This window comes from Pteropus alecto, unplaced genomic scaffold (assembly GCF_000325575.1).
Source record: "Pteropus alecto unplaced genomic scaffold, ASM32557v1 scaffold204, whole genome shotgun sequence".
Taxonomy (NCBI): Eukaryota; Metazoa; Chordata; class Mammalia; order Chiroptera; family Pteropodidae; genus Pteropus; species Pteropus alecto.
In genome coordinates this window covers 1117452-1137155 of record NW_006435766.1, presented here as the reverse complement: position 1 = coordinate 1137155, position 19704 = coordinate 1117452, and the positions used below count along the sequence as shown (strand labels likewise).

Below are 19704 nucleotides of genomic sequence, written 5' to 3'. Positions count from 1 at the left end.
AGATCTGTAACTATACTATTTAAAATGCTTTGTATTTGCTTCTAGCATTGTGACGTTGGGGCTATTTATTTTTCTCCTGTATCTTTCAAAATAGAAGAAAGCTTTTGACATTTGCCAATGTGTGGCCCATGAATGCGGATATGCGCCTAATTTGCATGCCTAGTAATTATATGCATCAATAAGCAATAGGAAAGTGCCGCCTAGCGATGACCTGGTAAGGTCGTAGTGACAATTAACACAAACCATGTGAAGTATTATACCAGAATTTTCTTTTTGCCCTTTCTATGGGGTCTTTTACGAATATATTGGAAAAGTTATATTTAAATGTTATGGTATCGTTCCTTTACCATTTATCTGTTTCTGTTTCATACTCTTCCCTAGACTTGTGTCAACATTAAATATTAGATAGAGGCCTAGCATTTATTTTTGTTAACATTTTTATGATGATCTTAACAAAGTAAGCCAATCCCCCAGTCCTCTTCCCCCACTCCTCCCTCAGACACAAAAATACAGCACGTTTATCTTGTCAGTTCTGCAGATGTTCCCTGAGAACAATCTCACCTGTTATTTGGACGCTTGAAAAGTCCATCTCTATCTTTTCTTTCTTTTCTTTTTAATTCTCTTTTTGAAAACACAAGATTTAAAAAGAGCTACACTCAAGCCTGCATGATCATAGCTATTCTGGAAATGCGTTTTTCTGATTCAGCTTTGAGGGGGAAGCTACCATGCAAAGTATAATCTCATTTGAAATTTGCAGATGTTTTTACATTTACTGCTACAGTTTATATCTCTTTCTGAAAGTGAAAACTACAACAGAGAAAGTAAGGATTAGATATTTGCAGTATTCATCTTAGGGACAAAGCCTTTGAATCTCCACCATGTTGGGAAATTGTGAAGGTGGCCAGAGGGCTAGATCTGTGTGGGGCCTTTTAAAAGGCCGTGTTGATGAAAATAAATGGGATAGATTGTGGCATTAATTTCCCTAAGGGGATTCATGAAATGGTGAGGACTTGTATGATTTTGCTGTGGAGAATGTGGGGCAAGGAAAAGAATATGAATAAAGGGTTATCTAAACAAGAATGGCAGCTGTTCTGAATCACAGCAGAAAATGTAAGCTTTTCTAGCCTGACAATATCTCCCTAATCCTTGATGAAAATGTTATGAAAACAAAAGGGCAATAAGACAGGATTAATAACTGGAATTTTAATAACATTGGGGGTCAGGATCTGGTTACATTCTTTAAAGAATCAGCTGTCAGTCCTGCAGTCAAACTTGTTAAGTATTCTAGTGTACTATTTATTGTGTCTGAAAATGGTTTAATGGATATATTGATAGGGAAGAATTAATTATGTCATGGTTTAAGAATATTTAGTTATTTTAGACTCCTATTAACTCAGAAACTCATTTGACATTTTAAATTGTGTATTTTTATAGTTCGCTGCACAGTTGTGGAAGGCTAACTATGTCAAAAGGCGAAACTTTTAATTTATTAACTAATAGAATATACTTTTTTCAATCCATTGATTTAGGGAACATTAACAGTGTTTTTAAGGGGAAAAATGTAAAACAGCAGATTCTAATTTTAGCGACAACATAACTTCAGAGTCTAAAATTAGTTTAAAAAGTATGAGAATATGTGGTTTTCAGGTAACAGCAACAGCAATTTGTATTTGTTTGAAAATTTTTTACCAATAATTTCTATTAAAATTACATTTAAAATTTATTCTTTTCACCAATTTGATGCCTATTGGAGTTTGGGTTTTAAAATATTCTTCATGATAGAAAAAAGGGTTCATAAGCATATGCAGAATGGTTGACGAGATCAACTTTCAGCATATAAAAGTCCCTCTTTTTTTTTTTTTTTAGGCAAGGAAACCCTTGGTTGACCTCATAGATTGCAAGGACCTTGTCAGTTTACAATCCCTTATTTTTTAATTTTTTTACGCCTACAGCACCTGGTCTTCCTAGGTGGTCTCCCATCCAAATACTAACCAGACCCTGCTTAGCTTCCGAGATCAGACGGGATCAGGCTTGTTCAGGGTGGCATGGCCATAGACTAAAATAGCCTTAATGAAAACATTATTTAGAGTCTACCATTGCAAATTGGGGCATAGTTCTCATCATATGCATTTTCATTTTTCACTTTTAGGACTGTTGTTTTTGAATTGAGGTGTATGTGCTCTGGAAATTATAAGTCTAGTATAGTAAGCATAGTAGTATCTGAATACTAATATATATATGTAATATACAAGCATATATATATATTTAAGAAATATACATAAGCAATATATAATTATATATAATGTTTACTATAGCCATACAAACATACATACATAGTACAATTGACCCTTGAACATCATGGTTTGAACTGTGCGGGTTCACATATACATGGATTTTTTTTTTTTTTCAATAAATACCCGTACTGTTTTTGATCCCTGTCGGGAGTCCACAGATACGGAGGGCTGACTGTATACCATTTTATATAGGGGACTTGAGCATCCGTGGATTTTGGTCTTGGAACCAAACCCCTGTGGATACTGAGGGACAACTTAAATCTGGGAGAGGTAAAAAGTTATATGTGGATTTTCAGCTGCATAGGGGTGAGCTCCCTGAATCCCTATGTTGTTCAACGATCAGCCATATATAGGCATAGTAGTATGTGAAGGGGCACCAAACGCTTCAAGATAAACATGACCTTGATTCTTTCTGGAACATCAAATTTATTCAGAGTTTTATAGGAAAAATAGGGTATATTAAAAATGAAAAGATTTAGTGTAGAATGCAAACAAAATAACTATTAGGACATAACAGTGTTTTACAAAAAAAAAATTGTCCTCGCCTTGGGCTAAAGTCCCAGTCCTTCTGGATACATCTTTTCCCAGCACCTGGGCCAGGGCTATGGTGAGGTAAGCGGGGTATGCAGGTGTCACTCTCAGATGCCAACCCCAAACTTGCTTGACCCTGAAAGCAAGTGCTTCCTTAACTCTGAGCCTGAGGCACCAGCCTTGCCTCATCCTGGAGATCCTGCTTAGCATTTGGTAGAAAGATGAAGGAAGAGTGTTCATTTTCTATGTGTGGTTTTTAAGGATTCTATTTCTATTATCATAATTTATATTACGTTAGTAATTTGAGATGGAAAGTCTTTGTTGGGTAATAAAAGTTCTTTTGTATAGTGGCTTGCAGTTTAGAAAGAGCTTTCACCCTCATGTCGTTGGATTCTCTCATCAGCCTTGTATGATGGATGAGGCAACTAGTGTTGTCTTTACTGAGCATTATAAGACATACAGGCCTAATGCAGGTCACTCATTTCAGATCACTTAACTTGATGACCAAGTATTTTCCTTTGTGTCTTCTTTTTCACCATTTTTGGTTTAGCTATTCTGAAAAAGCTAGTTATCATTTCATGCACAGTAAGTTGCTGCTAAATTTCTGATCTATATCTAAACTAGATCACTATCCTTTTCCCAGTATGGAGGGTAATTCTCATAAGGCCGTAAAGGGTTCACAGAGCTTACTTTTGTTAGAAGCATTAGGAAAGCTATCAAATCTCAGTTGACATTTGGAAGTGGCTCCCTTGCATTCTAGTAGGTTTAGTTAACTGTGGAAGGACATTCTACCTGGCCAGATAGGTAAGGTGACATGGTGCTGACGTACGGGAGTTATTAATTTTCTCAAGGTGCCCAACCCAGAGAAAAATGGTTTTCATTGTATGGGCTGTGCTCAGAACACCTGGTAGTGCTTTTTGAAACTGTTCACAGATATTTAGAAATAAGAGTGATTTCGTGTCATCCCTGCCACTTTCATCGGGAAAACACTTCAAATTGTATCCTGTTACCAATGTTTTGCCATATGCTTCATCATCTCTGCTTGAGTCACTGTGTTGGTGTCACCAGATCAAATGTCATGTAGTCTAAGTCATATTTTTCCTGACTCCCTCGAATACAGTTTATTCTGTCATTTATGCATCCTTAGCTTCTGCTATATACTTGTAGTATGGTTTCTTAAAAGTTTATAGAGAACAGAGATCTCTTCCTATTTGTTATTTTGAGTTTGGTACCCAGCACGTCGCCTTAATGAGAATAGGTTCTAATAAAGAATTGCTGAGCTGATCTTCTCAGATGAGTAAGTATTGCAGAGAAACCACATCCTCATGAAACTACATGCCCTAAGGGTAGTTCTTTCTTTTCTGGGATACAAGATAAAGGGCGTATAACACTAAAACATATTCTTCTAAAAACTTTTATTCAGTTTCAATTTACATAGTCACTCGTTTGCTGCCAGTATTTGTATTAATATATGAAAGTTTTCCTCAAACCTTCAATCACTCCAATGTCTAAGAGATATAAGGCTTATTTTTGACCATCACTTAGAAATAATGATGTATTGTCCAATAGAGTGAGAGAACTGTGAAAGGGATGTAGAGGAGGACAGAACTCATGTGGAGAAAAAATTACTAAATGTAAATAAATGTATTTTTTTATCACTTCCTATACAGCCACAGTTTTTTTAATAAAGAATTATATTTGTGTTATTTAGTTTAAATATTTATGAGGACTATATATATACACACATTCATATACACAGATATGTATGAACTTCCCTAAATTGGATGTCTTCTATTTTTAGTAAATATTTTTATGTTTATCTTTCTTTTTACACCAGCTCTTTGAGTCCAGATGTTGATCCAGCTCTTGCTTTTCAACGAGAAGGATTTGGACGCCAGAGTATGTCAGAAAAACGCACAAAGCAATTTTCAGATGCCAGTCAATTGGATTTCGTTAAAACACGAAAATCAAAAAGCATGGATTTAGGTAGTGAGTACAATCTCCATGAATCTTTATCTAAATAAGGCTTAGATGTAGATGCTTTCAGATTAAAATTGATGGTCCCAAACACATGTCTGTTTACTTTGAACAGTAGAGAAAATAAATGTGAAATGTGGCAATTTGGCAAAAATTAGTTTTTCTCTGAGTTTGAGATAACCATATTTCTCATAAGCGGCATGTTTACATAATGTGCAATATGTTAACATATATGTTTTCTGATGAGAAAAAAACAAACACATGTGCATTTCATGCTATATTCATGTATCTTTATTTGAAACAATGAAATGTTTTAACACTTTGGCTGTTTAAAACCAATTTCATTGAAATAGTATTTGGTTGGTTGTGGCATTCTTGAACTAAAATAAAAAATTTTGGAGAGAAATCATTATCTCAATCCATGTCTGGAATTTGGTTACTTTGTGATATCTTCCTTTCATTGCTACTTTTTAAGGTTTATTTAATAGAAACTCTTAAGTGTTAGTAATTAAGGCATTTCATTGAAGTAATATTTTGAGAAAATATTTATTGTAGAAAGTATTTGAAGCAAATGAGAGCAGGAAAATAACCATAGTTGTTCAATCAAACACCAATCAGGTAGTGTCTCTTTTTAAATCCAAATCCACCAAAACCAAAACAAAACAAAAAAGTAAAATAATTAATCATGTCTACAAACTGATTGAATGATTTAAAAAAACCTTTGTTAATCATCTGTAACTTATTTATGCATTCTCTTGTGGCTGTTTGTACTTCACGACTAAAAGCATTAATTTATCACATGCGTAAAAGAAAAATTTGGCGATGCATTGCCTTGGCTAATTAAGATATGCTAACATATAAATAACACACGTGTCTGTGAAATGAAATGACTGGCATATTGCATGGAGACACTGCTTTCCCCCTTTTTTGATTATGAATGTTTGCTTGATTTTTCATATTATTTGCATGAAATATTACCTAAGAATTATCACATAACTGAAAAGATCTGGGAATGGTTGAAGCATGTTGGGCTGTGGGACTAACTGGGCTAACCATTATACATTTACCTTTTAACAGTAGCTGACGAGACTAAACTCAGTACAGTGGATGACCAGAAAGCAGGTAAGAATGGACTCTTAGACTGTTGCCATAGAAACTGGTCCAAGGAGCTTATCCTAATTATAGAGCTGCCAATCATATTGCATGTACACATAAATATTCCAGTCTTGCACAGATGTTTTCATTGTAAGAAATCAAATTGTACAAGAAAAGAAAAAATGTCTGTTAGAAGAAATTTATCAGTGTAGTACATCTAAATGGAAATATAATTTAGTGCTTCAAAAATGTTTAAACAACCTAGATTTTCTTAATTTTATTTGTATAGGAATATTTTGTCACAATTAAAAAAAAAAGATATCAAAATCCCAAAAACATGATCTCCTGGGTAGAGTCTTGTTTTTAACATATGTATTTGATGTCTATGTTAACATCCAAAAAAATTCTCAAAGTGATAACTTTGACTTGAGGTCATAGCACAAATGTAAATATTTTTTATCAAAGGACAATGTCCAGTAATTGCTATCATTAGTCACTCAGAAAACCTTGGTTCTTTTTCGAATGCAAGAATTAGCTCATAGTTACCAGATATTGAATTAGACTATCTAATGCATATGGCTCTTTAACGTTGTGAACCTGTTTTAAAGGATTTTTTGTTTGTTTGTTTGTTCGTTTGTGAGCTATTTAGGGCTCGCTTCTAAAATGTGACCTAAATCATTCCATAGAAACAAAGGATTACATTGAACTGGGTTTTTCATTACAGTATTACTTCTTATGCTGTTTTATGAAAATAATTAAAGGAGAGTTTTTATGTATAATTAATGTTCTTTGTACAATTGAGCATTTATGATTTCTTACTATTAGTTTTGAATAGTGTTTTAATTATTCTAGATCTAATAGGCTGTAGCAGTTTACCACTTACTAGTAATTAGCTTTAATTCACCTTTTTAAGCTATAGTAGTAACTAGTTTTATCCTGCTTGAAAACTGTGTATCCCACATACATATTTAGAGATTATTGTGGGCATGGTTGGAATTTTCACATTCTGTAGAGTAAAAGATTATAAAATTTACATCCAATAGATTATAGGATTAACTGTAGTGCAAGGCATTTAACTGTAGCCTCAGCCCTTACTAGGTAGTTATTTCTCTGATTAAACATAAAATTCAAAATTTGAAACAGCTAAAGGAAAACATTTTTTGGTAGTTCACATACGTAAATAAGTTATTAGTTTTTGGAGTTACCCTTACTCTTCAGTACTTTTAAAGAAGTAACCTTTGTCCATGTTAATTTCATGAAAGCCAAATTTAATTGCTCAGGTTAAAAAACACGAATTTATATTCTATGCCAATTAGGTAAAGTAAGGAAAATACTTAATTTAACAAACTCACTACTAATAAAAGGAAAAGAACGATTTATTGTGATTAAAAAGGAAAATACTGATATCTAGAGTTTAACTGAAAACAAATGTTTATGATGAGAAGGCAGATTTTATAATCTAATTGAATCATATGTTTATATAGCATTTTAACTTGTTAGATCCTAGATATGAAGAGCTTTTTTTTCCTCTATATGCAATCTATTCCACCAAATTAAATTGGAAAAACTTGAGACAAAAAATTATTACATAGATGCCAAATTTTCTGTTATTTTTCTTTCTTCACTTTATTTGAATTGTCAAGATTATCATGATTTTACAGTTCCATCCAAAGGTTTTGGGTAGAGTCATAGTGGCATTTTAGCATAGATCATCTGTCTAGCCATAAGCCTTTTGTAATGAAAATTGAATTCCATTTCCCTTTGCCCTTGCAAAAGACATCTTAGTAGGTAGGAATAGAAAAATCAACTTACGGAAAATAGTATGATTATGATTTCACTTTTATTCTTGGATTGAGGGATCTTACATGATATTTGGAGGTAGCTTTACTTTCTGAAAGAATAGAGAACAGAAATAAGAAGAGAATTGGGGTTCTATGGGTTTAATCCTTGAATATAAAAAAAGCAGGATATCCTAATGACCTTAAAGATTTATATGAAGAGCTTTAAAAATATTATTTTAAAATGAAAAAACATTTTTATTTTTGTATGTAAATAAACATAATCTTTGTCCATACTTGAATAGAGAAACAAGTTTCAATTTTTATTAGTAGTAAATGCTGACTTTTTAATGTTAGGGATCTCAGTAACTCTTATTCAAGAATTTTAATATGTCACTTAACAAAACCTTTGTTAAAGTTTTTTTTGACAAATATAGTACTTAAATGTATGATATCCATGTTACGGATCAAGAGTCAGCAAACTCTGTAAAGGACCAGATAGTAAATATTTATGTGGCCTTGGAGACCAGACAGTCTCTATAGTAGTTACTTAATTCTGATGTAGTGTAAAAACAGTCATAAAATATATGTAAACAAATTGGCATGGCTGTGTTCCAAAAATTTTTTCAGATTTGGCCCACGGTTTGCTGATCCCTGTGATGGATTCACAAACTATAGATGTTGACTTTCTGGATAACATTTTATTATGAAAATTTACAACCATATATAAATATAGAGATGTAGTTCATATATCCAATAACCTCCCATACACCCAATACCCACCATCGATAATTATCAACTTTTTGCCAAAATGTTATTCTACAATGTTACAAATTTAGAAAAAAGGATAAACAAGCTCTGAATTATACTTACAAAGTATCTATTACTTATTTAGTTATACTTTCATCATTGTTTTTCTTTGCAGATTTGCCTGTTTATGTATTTTAATAAAATCATATATTTATATATACCTATATACTTATGGGTATATATGTATACATTTATTTTAATAAATAGTCATGCCATTTCTAAAATTTATTTTTAAAGTTTTTAGTGCTCTGAATACATAATGTCAAATCTCAGCTAACTTTTCACAAAGAAAAACTTAATATATATAGATGATGTTCTTATGATAATCTTTACTGGAATCATGAAATCTTTATTGGTGACAGACAGGCACAGAGAGAGAAGAATAAATATACACAACATACATACAAATATACATACATATGTCTTTTATGAACCCACGAAAGCAGCAAATATTTGCCTTATAAACATTTAAAAGACCTAAATGCAGTTATAAAAAGGGTAAGTTATGAAGATTGATAGGCATAATCTGTTCAGGAATAGATCTTTCTAATGCTGATTCTAGGACATATAAAGGTAGATGTCTATGCCTAGGAATGATCTTTTCCCATCTGCTTTGGTTCCTTGATTTCTTACCTTTCTCTTCAGTTCTTTGGAACAAAATTCATTTTCCTTTCTGTGACATGACTTTTATCAGTATTTAGAATATGAACTTGTCAAAAGTTATGCTACTCTCAATAGAAAAAGTAAGATTGATCATCCTGGAAAGAAATAGTTTATATGATTTTTGTCCTAAAATAATCAAATATATACAAACTTACATTGAGAAAGTTAAATAAATCATCTTTTTCTCCCAAGCACAATATTTTATGGAATATTATTTCTTCATTAGAATCATCTGTCTGCCTTTCTGCCTATGTTACATATTTAACGTATTTATTCTAACTTAAAACTGCTACCTCATTGTGAAAATTAGGTGAAAGATGGAATGTAAATAAATCTTAAAAAGATAATTCTTGTTTCATTTTCTCAATTTAAGTTTTATTTTCTTATACTCTGAGCCATGGAAAGTCCATGTCATAACTGTGTCTTCTAGTGATAATATATCAAAGCTACTCCTTAATTACTGATCAACTTTTGAGCTGATGACCCCATGTAGAGATAAACTCTCTAATCTCTTTTACCCTCCCATATTTTTACACCTGTATTTTTAACAGTGTAAATGAAGAACTAGTTCTATAACCTGCATTTCCAAGTGGTAGTGCAAAGCTGGTATTACAGTCATCTAGAGGGTAAATGTGTGTACTTTTGGGTCCCAGGTCAGGCAGTGATGGATGAGACTGCCTTACCTGGTTAAAGACACCTGTTTTGATTGCCTTCTAAAGCTTGGTGCTTTTGGTATTATCTCAGGCCCCCCTGCCGTAGATCCTCATGAAATAGAGCCAAGTTTTTAATTCCCCAAATTCTTCCCTGCCAATTTACGGAAATGTTTTTAGTAATTGTTAAGTCTTCTTCGTTCTGATCATCACTTGTTTCTCAAGGAGATATTGTTCCCAGGCCTGCAAGTAGAAAGCCCACTATCACCTCTTTAGTCTGTCCTCTACTTCTTTCTAGAGAGAGCCCTTATGTAATTTGTTTCTGTTCAAATCTCGTATTGCTCTTTCCACAGAATGTTAACGTTGCCCAGAATTAGGTTTCTGTTTGGTGTCAGGGTGCCCTAATCGTACTGGTGACATGCAGTCTTTTGTGCTGTCTTTATTTTTAAGTTGTGTGAATCCGCACTATAATAAAGAAGAGACTTGATGAAATTTATTGATAGAAAAATTTAACTTTTGTTATAAATAATTTTAAACTGTCAAAAACTGATTTCAACTAAGTTAAAAAGCTACTTTTGGTGCTTACCTTAGCCTTCTCATGATTTCTGTTCTGCAAGTGAGCTTCTGGGTTATTCTGTTTTTGTTTTCGTTTTTTTATTTTAGATTATTTACATAACTTGGAGCAAGCGATTTGACAAAAATTTCCTCTGTTGAGCTAAAAATGGAAACTAATAACTTAGAGTTTTTCCTAATTAAAGTAGAGAAAATAGACAAAATTTTTTGTATATTTGGGAAAAATAAAAATTAGTTACTGTTACTTTACTATTTTTTTTATACATTTTTCATTTACATTTAAAAACTCCTCATTGAACGAATAATTTGTTTACATCTCTGATGTTTTCCACAGTTCGTAGAAGTTCAGGAATGCAATTTTCACCATTACTTCTCACTAACTGTTTGTTTTTGTAAATCTCCAAGGTTCCCCCAGCAGAGATGTGGGACCTTCCCTGGGTCTGAAGAAGTCAAGCTCATTGGAGAGTTTGCAGACAGCAGTCGCCGAGGTGACTTTGAACGGGGACATTCCTTTCCATCGCCCACGACCGCGGATAATCAGAGGAAGGGGATGCAATGAAAGCTTCAGGGCTGCCATCGACAAGTCTTACGATAAACCCACAGTAGATGACGATGACGAAGGCATGGAAACATGTAAGTTTATGCTGCTGGGAAGAATAGTAGTTAAAATAGCTCTTAAAGCAGCAGTTCTTAAAGTGTGCTCCAGGAAACAATGTGTTTCCAGTACCACACAGGGATCTGTGGGGTGTAAACTATTTTCAGAATAATAAAACACTTATTTACCTTTTTATTCTCATTCGCTCACAAGTATATAGTGGGATTTTCCAGAGGCAACAAGTCATGTGATATTGCAATAGATTGAATACAGAGCAGATAGAAGAATCTGTCTTTTTAGTCATGTATTCAAAAGATTTGCTACAATATAACACAGTGACCATTGTTCTCAGTAACTGTTTTTGGAAAATACAGATTTTTGGAAAAAGATAATTTCTGTTAACATGAATTTTGCTTTTTATGAAGTAATTACTATTTTAAAACTTTCTCCATTTTAATTCAGTAAATACTAGATTTAATCCATGTGAAGTTTTTATTTTGAGTTCTTAATAATTTTTAGGAGAATAAAGGTATTCTCCTAAATGTTTTGGTATGAGACTAAAATGTTTGAAAACCACTGCTGTATAGTATGTCTAGGATGTGATGTCTCCAATAACTATATGTAATAATCTCTGATTTTGAAAACATTTTTATTTTTATGAATTACTCTTACTTTCCTTGAATTGAGCTAGCAAGATTCATTTGTGTGTGTGTATTTCCAAATTGCAAAATATTTTAAGCCAATTAAAATATTTTAAGACAATCAAAAGTCAAAGGTGTTAATATGAATGAGCAGTATGTTTTCCATAGTGTATTGAGAAAAAAGTTAACATTTATAAATATGTACAAATGTATGCTTCAAAGAGTTATCTATTAAACATTCATGGTATAAATATCACCATTCAATTTGAAAATAAAGGAAAAACTCTACTAGTCTATTTACTTAGAAAAGAAAGGACTTAGGAGTTATAATAGTAAAAAGTATTGATTAGCTTATTATTGTTTATAACTACTAATTTACATTTTAGTTTTTTAACTTCAAATGTGACTTTATGCATCTAACCATTAGAAGAAAAACTGTAGACACTGCAGCTTGAGGTTAAAGCAGAGACCAGAGATAATTTAAATGGATTGTAAATTACTGACAATTTAACTTTTGGGTGTACTACTTCTCACTCACACACTTGAGGAGAATTGTGGTGGGGAAAAAGAGTTTAAAATAAAAATCACATTCTAGGCAGATTTAAAGCAAAATTATATAATTTTTGCCTATCGCATATAATGTGTTTGGGAAGATGAATATTGCTGCCATAATATAACATGCAAAGCAAAACTTAATGAGAAGATTGCTACACCTCCTCCCCCTCCCAACTCTCCATCTAAATTTTCGCTACATCCAGCCAGTGATTTCAAATACATGCTGCCTATTCTTGCCAGATGAAGAACATATTTCCTATTTTTGCTGCCAAGCCTGGTCTCCAACATCCTGAGTCATAAGAGCTTTCAACCCTCTTGAGATTTCTCCCATTGTATCCATGGTTCCTTGCCACCTTAACCAATATTTGTGCAGGTATACTAGATATTTATGCAGGTATTCTAGAGTAGAAGCCCTGTCACTCACAGATGTTGCCTCTGTCTGTCCTGGGTGTATATTTCATAAGAGATATAGTCCTCTGGCCCCTCAGTATTTGTTTTTTTAAGCATCTATAATTTGTAATGCTCCTGAACCTTTTTCTTATTCTTATTAAAATGTTATTTAAATTTCCTTACAAAATAGTTTTTTTCACATATGTTACTCTTTTCAAATGCAACAGGGGATGCAATCCTTACCAATATAGGGCATGTTCTTAATTCTCTAGGGACAGCCTCCAGAGTTTTCCATCAATGTGGACATCTAAATATTTCCCTATAGACATTTATTTTCCTTTTTAAATTGGAAATAACAGATTTAAGTATATCGTATTAAAACTTATTGAAACAACTATCTTCAAGGCAAAAGAAAACAAAAACAATTAAATAGACAAGTTACAATTTCTGAACCAAAAGTAATATTCTGGACAGGAGCTGGCAATGACATTTGTGACATGAGAGCATCACGAGCATCTACAACCACAAAATACTGTTTTACGAAGTTCTGATTTTATTATTTATTTTTAGACCAGTCTGATTAACTTTAAATATGGCAAAAGAAAGGCAGCTATTATACATTTCAAATTTTTTGCAGTTTGAATTGTTGAAATTGAATTGATAGAGTGGAGCACGCACCGAACTGGAATTTAGATGACTTTCATCTTAGTCCACATTTTCTAACCAATGTGGGATTTTGGTCAAACCACTTAAAATCCTTGAGCTTTAATTTTCTCATTTGTAAAACCAAAGATTTGGGCAACTAGGTCATTGATTTTCAGATTGTGTATGGTGATGTCTGGTCAGGACTAGGGGTGTCTTACTGGTTTGGGGGGTATCAGGAAGCAAATGGGAGGCTGAGCAAGTGCGACTCTGCAAAGGCCACTAGCTTCACTCTGCCCGCTGCTGTCACGACTGCTCTGCATTAACAATTGTGGGCTTTTTAAATCACATTTAATACATTGTGGTTCTTTGTGAGTTTTTGTTTTAAGGAAAGGGGTTGTTTGCTGTGTTATTCATAAAAAGTTTGAAAAGCTCTGGGTTAGATAGTTTCTGAGGTCCCTTCTAGTTTTCACATTCCATGATTGTCGGTACACCCATTCAGTTACCTGCCTAAATCCTGCCTGCTACCCTTTCGTACCTCTGTAAGGTCCACGAAGGAAGATACCACCATGACTGTTTTATTACTGCATAACCAGGCACAGGGCTTGGCAAATCAAGATTCAGTTTATATCTGTAAGTGAGTGTCTGCATAACTAGCACCATCGTGTGCCTGAAAGGGACAAAGTGGAGGGGAGAGAAGGTGAGAGAGGGAGAGAGAGAGACACTTTTGGTGCGCAGTAAGCGGGATGGTCATGACATTTCGCTGTTCCTATTCGTGTCCCACACTGGACCTGTGTGTATTAGATCCCAATACCTCAGCAAACTCCTTGTTTTTCTAAAAAAAAAAAAAGGTCTGTCAAGGCTTGTGTTACCGCTGGTGGTCATTTGACTGTCACCTTTACGTGTGACTAGAGACAGAAAGGTGTTTTATGGCTCCAGTCAGGAGAAAGAAGGTGGCTCAGTTAGCCCTTTCTTTAGTTTCCTCAGATGCATCGTTTTCAGAGTCAGTTTGCAGATCCTCATGGCATGGTCGTTGTGCCTTCCCAGAATCTGTGCTCTTGTTCCTGGTTGTGCTCCTACATCCCCGTCTTCGTGGTATGGTCCCTTGCTGTGTGTCCAGCGCCCTGGTGTTTTCTGTGCTCTGCCGGACTCTGCCAGAGCTGCTTTCTTGTTCTGTGGTGAGACTCAGCTACAGCGCCTGTTGCAGAGAAAATGCTGGATCACTATTGAACATGGCTCTGAAGAGAGGAGCAGTGTCTCAGCAGACCATTTTCTGCAACCCGGGACATTTCGTAAGGATGCAGCCAGTGCACCTTAGAAGCTCTGGGGTGCGGAGGAGGCTGTCGTGGAAAAGCTGCGTAAGGGGGGAGCCAAGTCCTGGTGGGGAGGCCAGAGTTACCTGTTTTCTCCCCTCACTGAGCCCTTTTCCTCTTTACAAGTAAGACCCTTAGGCATGGGCAGGGTTGATTGCTCTTGTCACTCAGAGTGAGCACCTCCCCAGTGGCTGTAGTTCATGCTCTGAGCAGGCTTGCCTCGTCTCAGCAGAGTTGAAATCATGGCATTGGCACAACACTCAGGGCCAAGAGACTGGGGCAGGATCCATGTGGTATCTGGTATCTGTCATCTTCTGTAACACTTACGTTCTTCCTGTGGAGATGGCAGAAGCCAGCATTTTTGTCTCTCATTTAATCCATCTGGCCTCTCCATGTTGTGTGTCTGTCTGGATCAAGATGGAGCTTTGTACTCTGGGACCCATTATCTCCAAGGCCCTACCTGTGTTTGACAGGTCAGGGCATCTACAATCTGCTCCCTCTTCTATGCAAATTACATACCCTGCCTGGCTCTCAGCAAGTGGCTTCTATATCCCCCATAATAAATCAGTTTCTGTAGCTACCAAGAAAATGCATGCAGTAACATTTCTTTGTTTTCTTTTTGAAAAATATATAGTTCCATTTTTCCTCAATTAAAAGTTGCCAAATTGTAAACCTCACTATCAATTCAGTAACAGCTTTTTGTTGGGGTCAAGGAGGCGAAACACAACGAAACCAAACACTATCCTATTAATTGTACCTATTGGTTTTAATATATATCTTAGTTTAGAATTTTAAATGTGAAAACCTGTATGCCTTAAAAATAGAGACGAATTGCTTTTGAGTAGCTTGCTGCTTTCTTATAGTACTTTTGTTAGGAGATAAGAAAAAGCATTGCTCTACAATTTGCATAACTTCAGTTAGCAGTATGAGATTTGAAGAAATTAACTTTATGTTGGTAAATCAGCTAATAGAGATTCCAGGGGAATTATTCTTTTTTAGCTACAGAATAGCATATTGCATTTAATATCAGATTTTCTACTCTTAGCATTCTGCTCACTTCTAGCCACTTTTCATTACTACCTATTTGAGCAAAAATAATACAAATGAAGTCTAATTTTGTTAAGCAGATTATAGTAAGTATGTGATAGAATTCAGGACATGGGTTTCAAGGTCAAAGAACTTTGTCAAAGATTCCTTATTTCATTACTATTTCAAAGAATAATTGGATATTGATCTACAAAAATATTTTTTCTGAAATGCTAGGAATAAGAGTAACCTCTCTATCCTTCTATACAAATTTGTATACTTAAATATCACCTGCAGTTTAAGGAAAGCAGCTTTGATTAATTTTAGAAAAATTCTGAATGCAGTATGTGTGTAAGCATGCGAAGTAGCTGAAGCTGTTTCTTACATTCCTTTTGCTATGTGAAAAGTAACTGAAGCCAAAAGTACAATGAAAAGTCACATCTGAAGTATTTGAATTATAGACTCCTTATTTTAAGCATTTTCCTAATGAGAAGTAAGTATTTAAGTAGTTGACCAAGATCATACTTAGGAACTGAATCATAGAATACATACCTTCTAATTCTCAATCCTGTGATTTTTCTAGAATATTAAACTTACAAATGGAAACACCCATTACACTAAAACTACTTTAAACTTTGTAAGTGTCTATTAATGAATTGTGGTGCCTAAAATCTGATATTTAGGTGGTAGGTTCCTAAGGGGTCAGGGGGTGGTTCAACCAGTGGAGAGAGAAACTGACACCTGAGAAGCAGCGTAGTTAAGGGCCATTGTGGTATACAGGTTACCATGATGCCGAAGGGTGCAGCACCCACTCAGCTTGTGCAGAATTGGAGTGGAGAGGGAGCTGGGGGGAGCGATAGCTGAGAGGAGTGCTGTTGCTGAGTGGTCTTAGCTGGGAAAGGAACACATGAAACGCGGAATGGGGACTGTCTCTGGACTGCCATACTTCTGTTAGGTTGATGGTTATAGTGCAGGTGAAAACATAGTGAGGAATGACATTTAAGATATTAGCAGAGAACGGATCACTGACAGCCTAGTTTAAATTATTTGTATTTTACACTAAGGACCTTAAAGAGCATTTGAAGAATTTCAAGTAAAAGAATGACGATCGCTGGGGCCCCGGGACAGAGGGCGGGTTATCGAGGATGGGATGGAAGTAGCAGTGTTGGTGGCCAGCAGATCAGTTATATGATATTAATGCAAGAATCCAGGTGAGTGATGATCCTTGGCAATGCCAGAGGGAAGGAAGAAACTGCATTTACATGCTTAGCATCTCACACACAAAGATGGATGATGATGATGTGATTTTTCTCATTAGCACTTCCAGGCTCCAAAACTAAGAATTATCATCTCACTGTATAATCATTCCATTACCAAGCTTTCTTTATTTTTCTCAAGAAATCTCCTAATTCCACTTCTTCTGTCTAATCTAGCCCAAAACTTCATTATTTACTCTCTGAAGTTATTGTTAGAGTCTCCTAACTGGTCATACTGTCTCTGAATTTGCTGAGTAAGTTCTGTAATCACGTTCGCATTCTCACAGTCCCCCAAGCTTCTGTGTGTGTTCTTGCCCAGACCACGCACTCTCGGTGAGACATGTCTTCCTACTGCCCCCTAACTTTCCCTCTACCCTTTCATGTCTGTATTCGACTTTTTCCTTCTTAAAGAAACTTTTTTAAATCTGGTTTTCCCTTCACTTCTTAAAGCTCTAATGTGTCTGAGACTTTTTAGTATAAAGCAATTTTTTTAACATTAACAAATTTTTGTGGGTGCCCCATATGGATTGTGTAGCACGAGAGTTAAGAACACTGGCTTTTAGGGGAATAGTCATTTTAAATTCTCAATAAATAGCAAAATGCTAGCCATTCACGATTTTCACATTTGCATGTTTTTATTATTTATTTTGTTTTTTTGTTTTGTTTTTTTCTACTTGAAGGGTCATAGCAATGGACCGGAATGTCTTTTCTTGACACTATCAGTAATATTTTGTATATTGTTAAAACATACATTTGACACCAAGCTCACTCCTTGATTAAAATAAAATTTTAGTGGCAATTTCAACAGTAGTGCTATCATTTTGATTATATAACCCGTCCTTTCGGTCTGTTGAAAGGAAAGCCTTTGGCTTCATTACACATTGTCCTCATGAACTGGAAACACTATCCATTGCTGATCATCATCTGAATATAAAAATCAGTTGGACACCAAAAGCAAATTTGCAGGGTTCAGAAAATTAAGGGTATGAACTTCATTGTACTTGCTCTGTGGCTTTCTCTTGGGAAGTGTGGAGCGATGAGGGTGGCATTGTACCAATACCTTCACGAGCATTCTACTTGTTTCATTTGGAGGGAGCATTAAAGAGAAATTTAGAATGTAGAATAGAAATGAAGAATGGATTTTGGTAATAAGTGTTAAATTTTTTTAGAAGAGTAATCTTACTGTTTTTGTCCTCCCACCTACTCCTCACTCCAACATGAATTGAGAGTTTAAAAAAAATTTTTTTAATGAACTAAGCGTAGTTTTAGAATTGAGTGTCTTAGGAATCATCTTTCTAACTTTCCTCCAGTTGCTGAAACCTATTCTGTCATGCCACTGATAAATGCTCATCTTTTGGTTCTTCATCTTATAAGTTATTATTCCCACCCCACATTTCAGTATAAAAGCTTCTTAGTTCTACATGTTTCATGACAGCTTTGTATGTGTAGGTTTTTTTTTTTTAAGTGTTCCAAAAAAACTAAGTTTTTCCATTGCCAAGAGCTCATCATTCTAATGTTAAAAGTCAGAGTCCAGAAAAGCAGATCCTGTTATTCAGCACCATCTGTATCACTAGCTGTTCATTTTCTACATCTTTCTTCCTCTTCTTCCAAAGTCAGAATATTCAGCTAAGAAACAAAAATCATATTTAGTCACCAAAGTTCTCAAATTCTATCCAGGCCTTTGCAATGTGTAGGAGTCCATTTCTCACTTGCCTTTATTACATTGCATTTTACTTAACATTAATCAATAGAAGTTGATAGTGGTCAGTGGATTCACTAAGTCTACTGAAATTTTCTATTATTAATGTCTTGTTTCAATTTACTCTTTTTAAGTTATGTTTTAAGTAGATTCTGAAGACTGAATCACGCTGTGTGCAATTATTATGTTTAATCCTTTGTCTTCCACAGTTAATTGTAAGTTACTCGAGAGCATTTGTTTCTTTCGTTAGGTATTTCTAATACTAGGGGGAGGAGATAATTCTTTATAAATAAGAAGCAGTAAAGGATAGTTTTTCACATGGTTTGGTATTTGTTCAACCATTCTGTCATTCACTCAACAAATATATTTAACGGCACTTCTTTGTGCTGTGCCCACAGAGGTGAGTACTTGTTTACTCATACTTATGAATAAGTAATATTATCATTTTTTGTTTTTTTTTTTGGTATTCCTCTGTTTATACCTGTCGAACAATTCATTTAATTCTGGTAACAAGTCTGGACAAATCCTTTCATTCTGGTAAAATCATCAGAGCTACCTAGAATGACATTGACTGCTAAATCTTACACTTGTGACATATAGCACTGTAGATATTCCATAGCTGCTCTAAAGTCTGATTTGTACAAGGTAACTATTAGGATACTTTCATCTGCATTTAATAGAAAATCCAACTCAGACCATCTCAAGCAATCAGAAAATACACTGTCTTACATAACTGAATTCTAGAGTTGGGCTGTTTCCGGGGTTATTAATTTTACAGCCTAGTGGTGTTATGTTACAGCAGTCCCCAACCTGTTTGGCACCAGGGACCGATGCTCCTATGAGAATCTAATGCCTGATGATCTGAGGTAGAGCTGAGGCGGTGATGCTAGTGCTAGGGAGTGGCTGCAAATGTAGGTGAAGCTTTGCCCGCCACTTACCTCCTGCTATGCGGCCCGGTTCCTAACTGGCCACAGACTGGTAGTGGGTCTGCAGCCTGGGGCTTGGGGGCCCTTGTTATAAAATAAATACGCAACATCTTTCTGCCCCTTTGGCTGCACTGTCCACAATTAAGCTTGTCCAGAAGGTAATTGCAGGGCTCAGGAGCATTTTACTTTCTCATTTATATACTACAGAAGAAAGTGAGCCATCTTCCCAAGCATGGAATATGTCCATTTAGTCTGATGGGGACATTCTGGAACTAACAACAATGGCCTAA

At 35.0% G+C, this 19704-nt stretch overlaps 1 protein-coding gene and 1 pseudogene across 1 annotated transcript in view; one reads left to right on the top strand and one right to left on the bottom strand.

Annotated features, from left to right (window-relative positions):
• Positions 1-19704, top strand: part of PARD3 (par-3 family cell polarity regulator) — a gene marked incomplete at its 5' end in the record, with an annotated part of 511767 nt that overhangs the window by 295880 nt on the left and 196183 nt on the right. The window contains 3 exons of the mRNA XM_025046412.1: positions 4663-4814; positions 5880-5924; positions 10777-11004. Of these exons, the coding sequence (XP_024902180.1) occupies positions 4663-4814; positions 5880-5924; positions 10777-11004 (425 nt within the window). The remainder of the gene's footprint in view (positions 1-4662; positions 4815-5879; positions 5925-10776; positions 11005-19704) is intronic.
• On the bottom strand, positions 1944-2057 carry LOC112479350 (annotated as a pseudogene).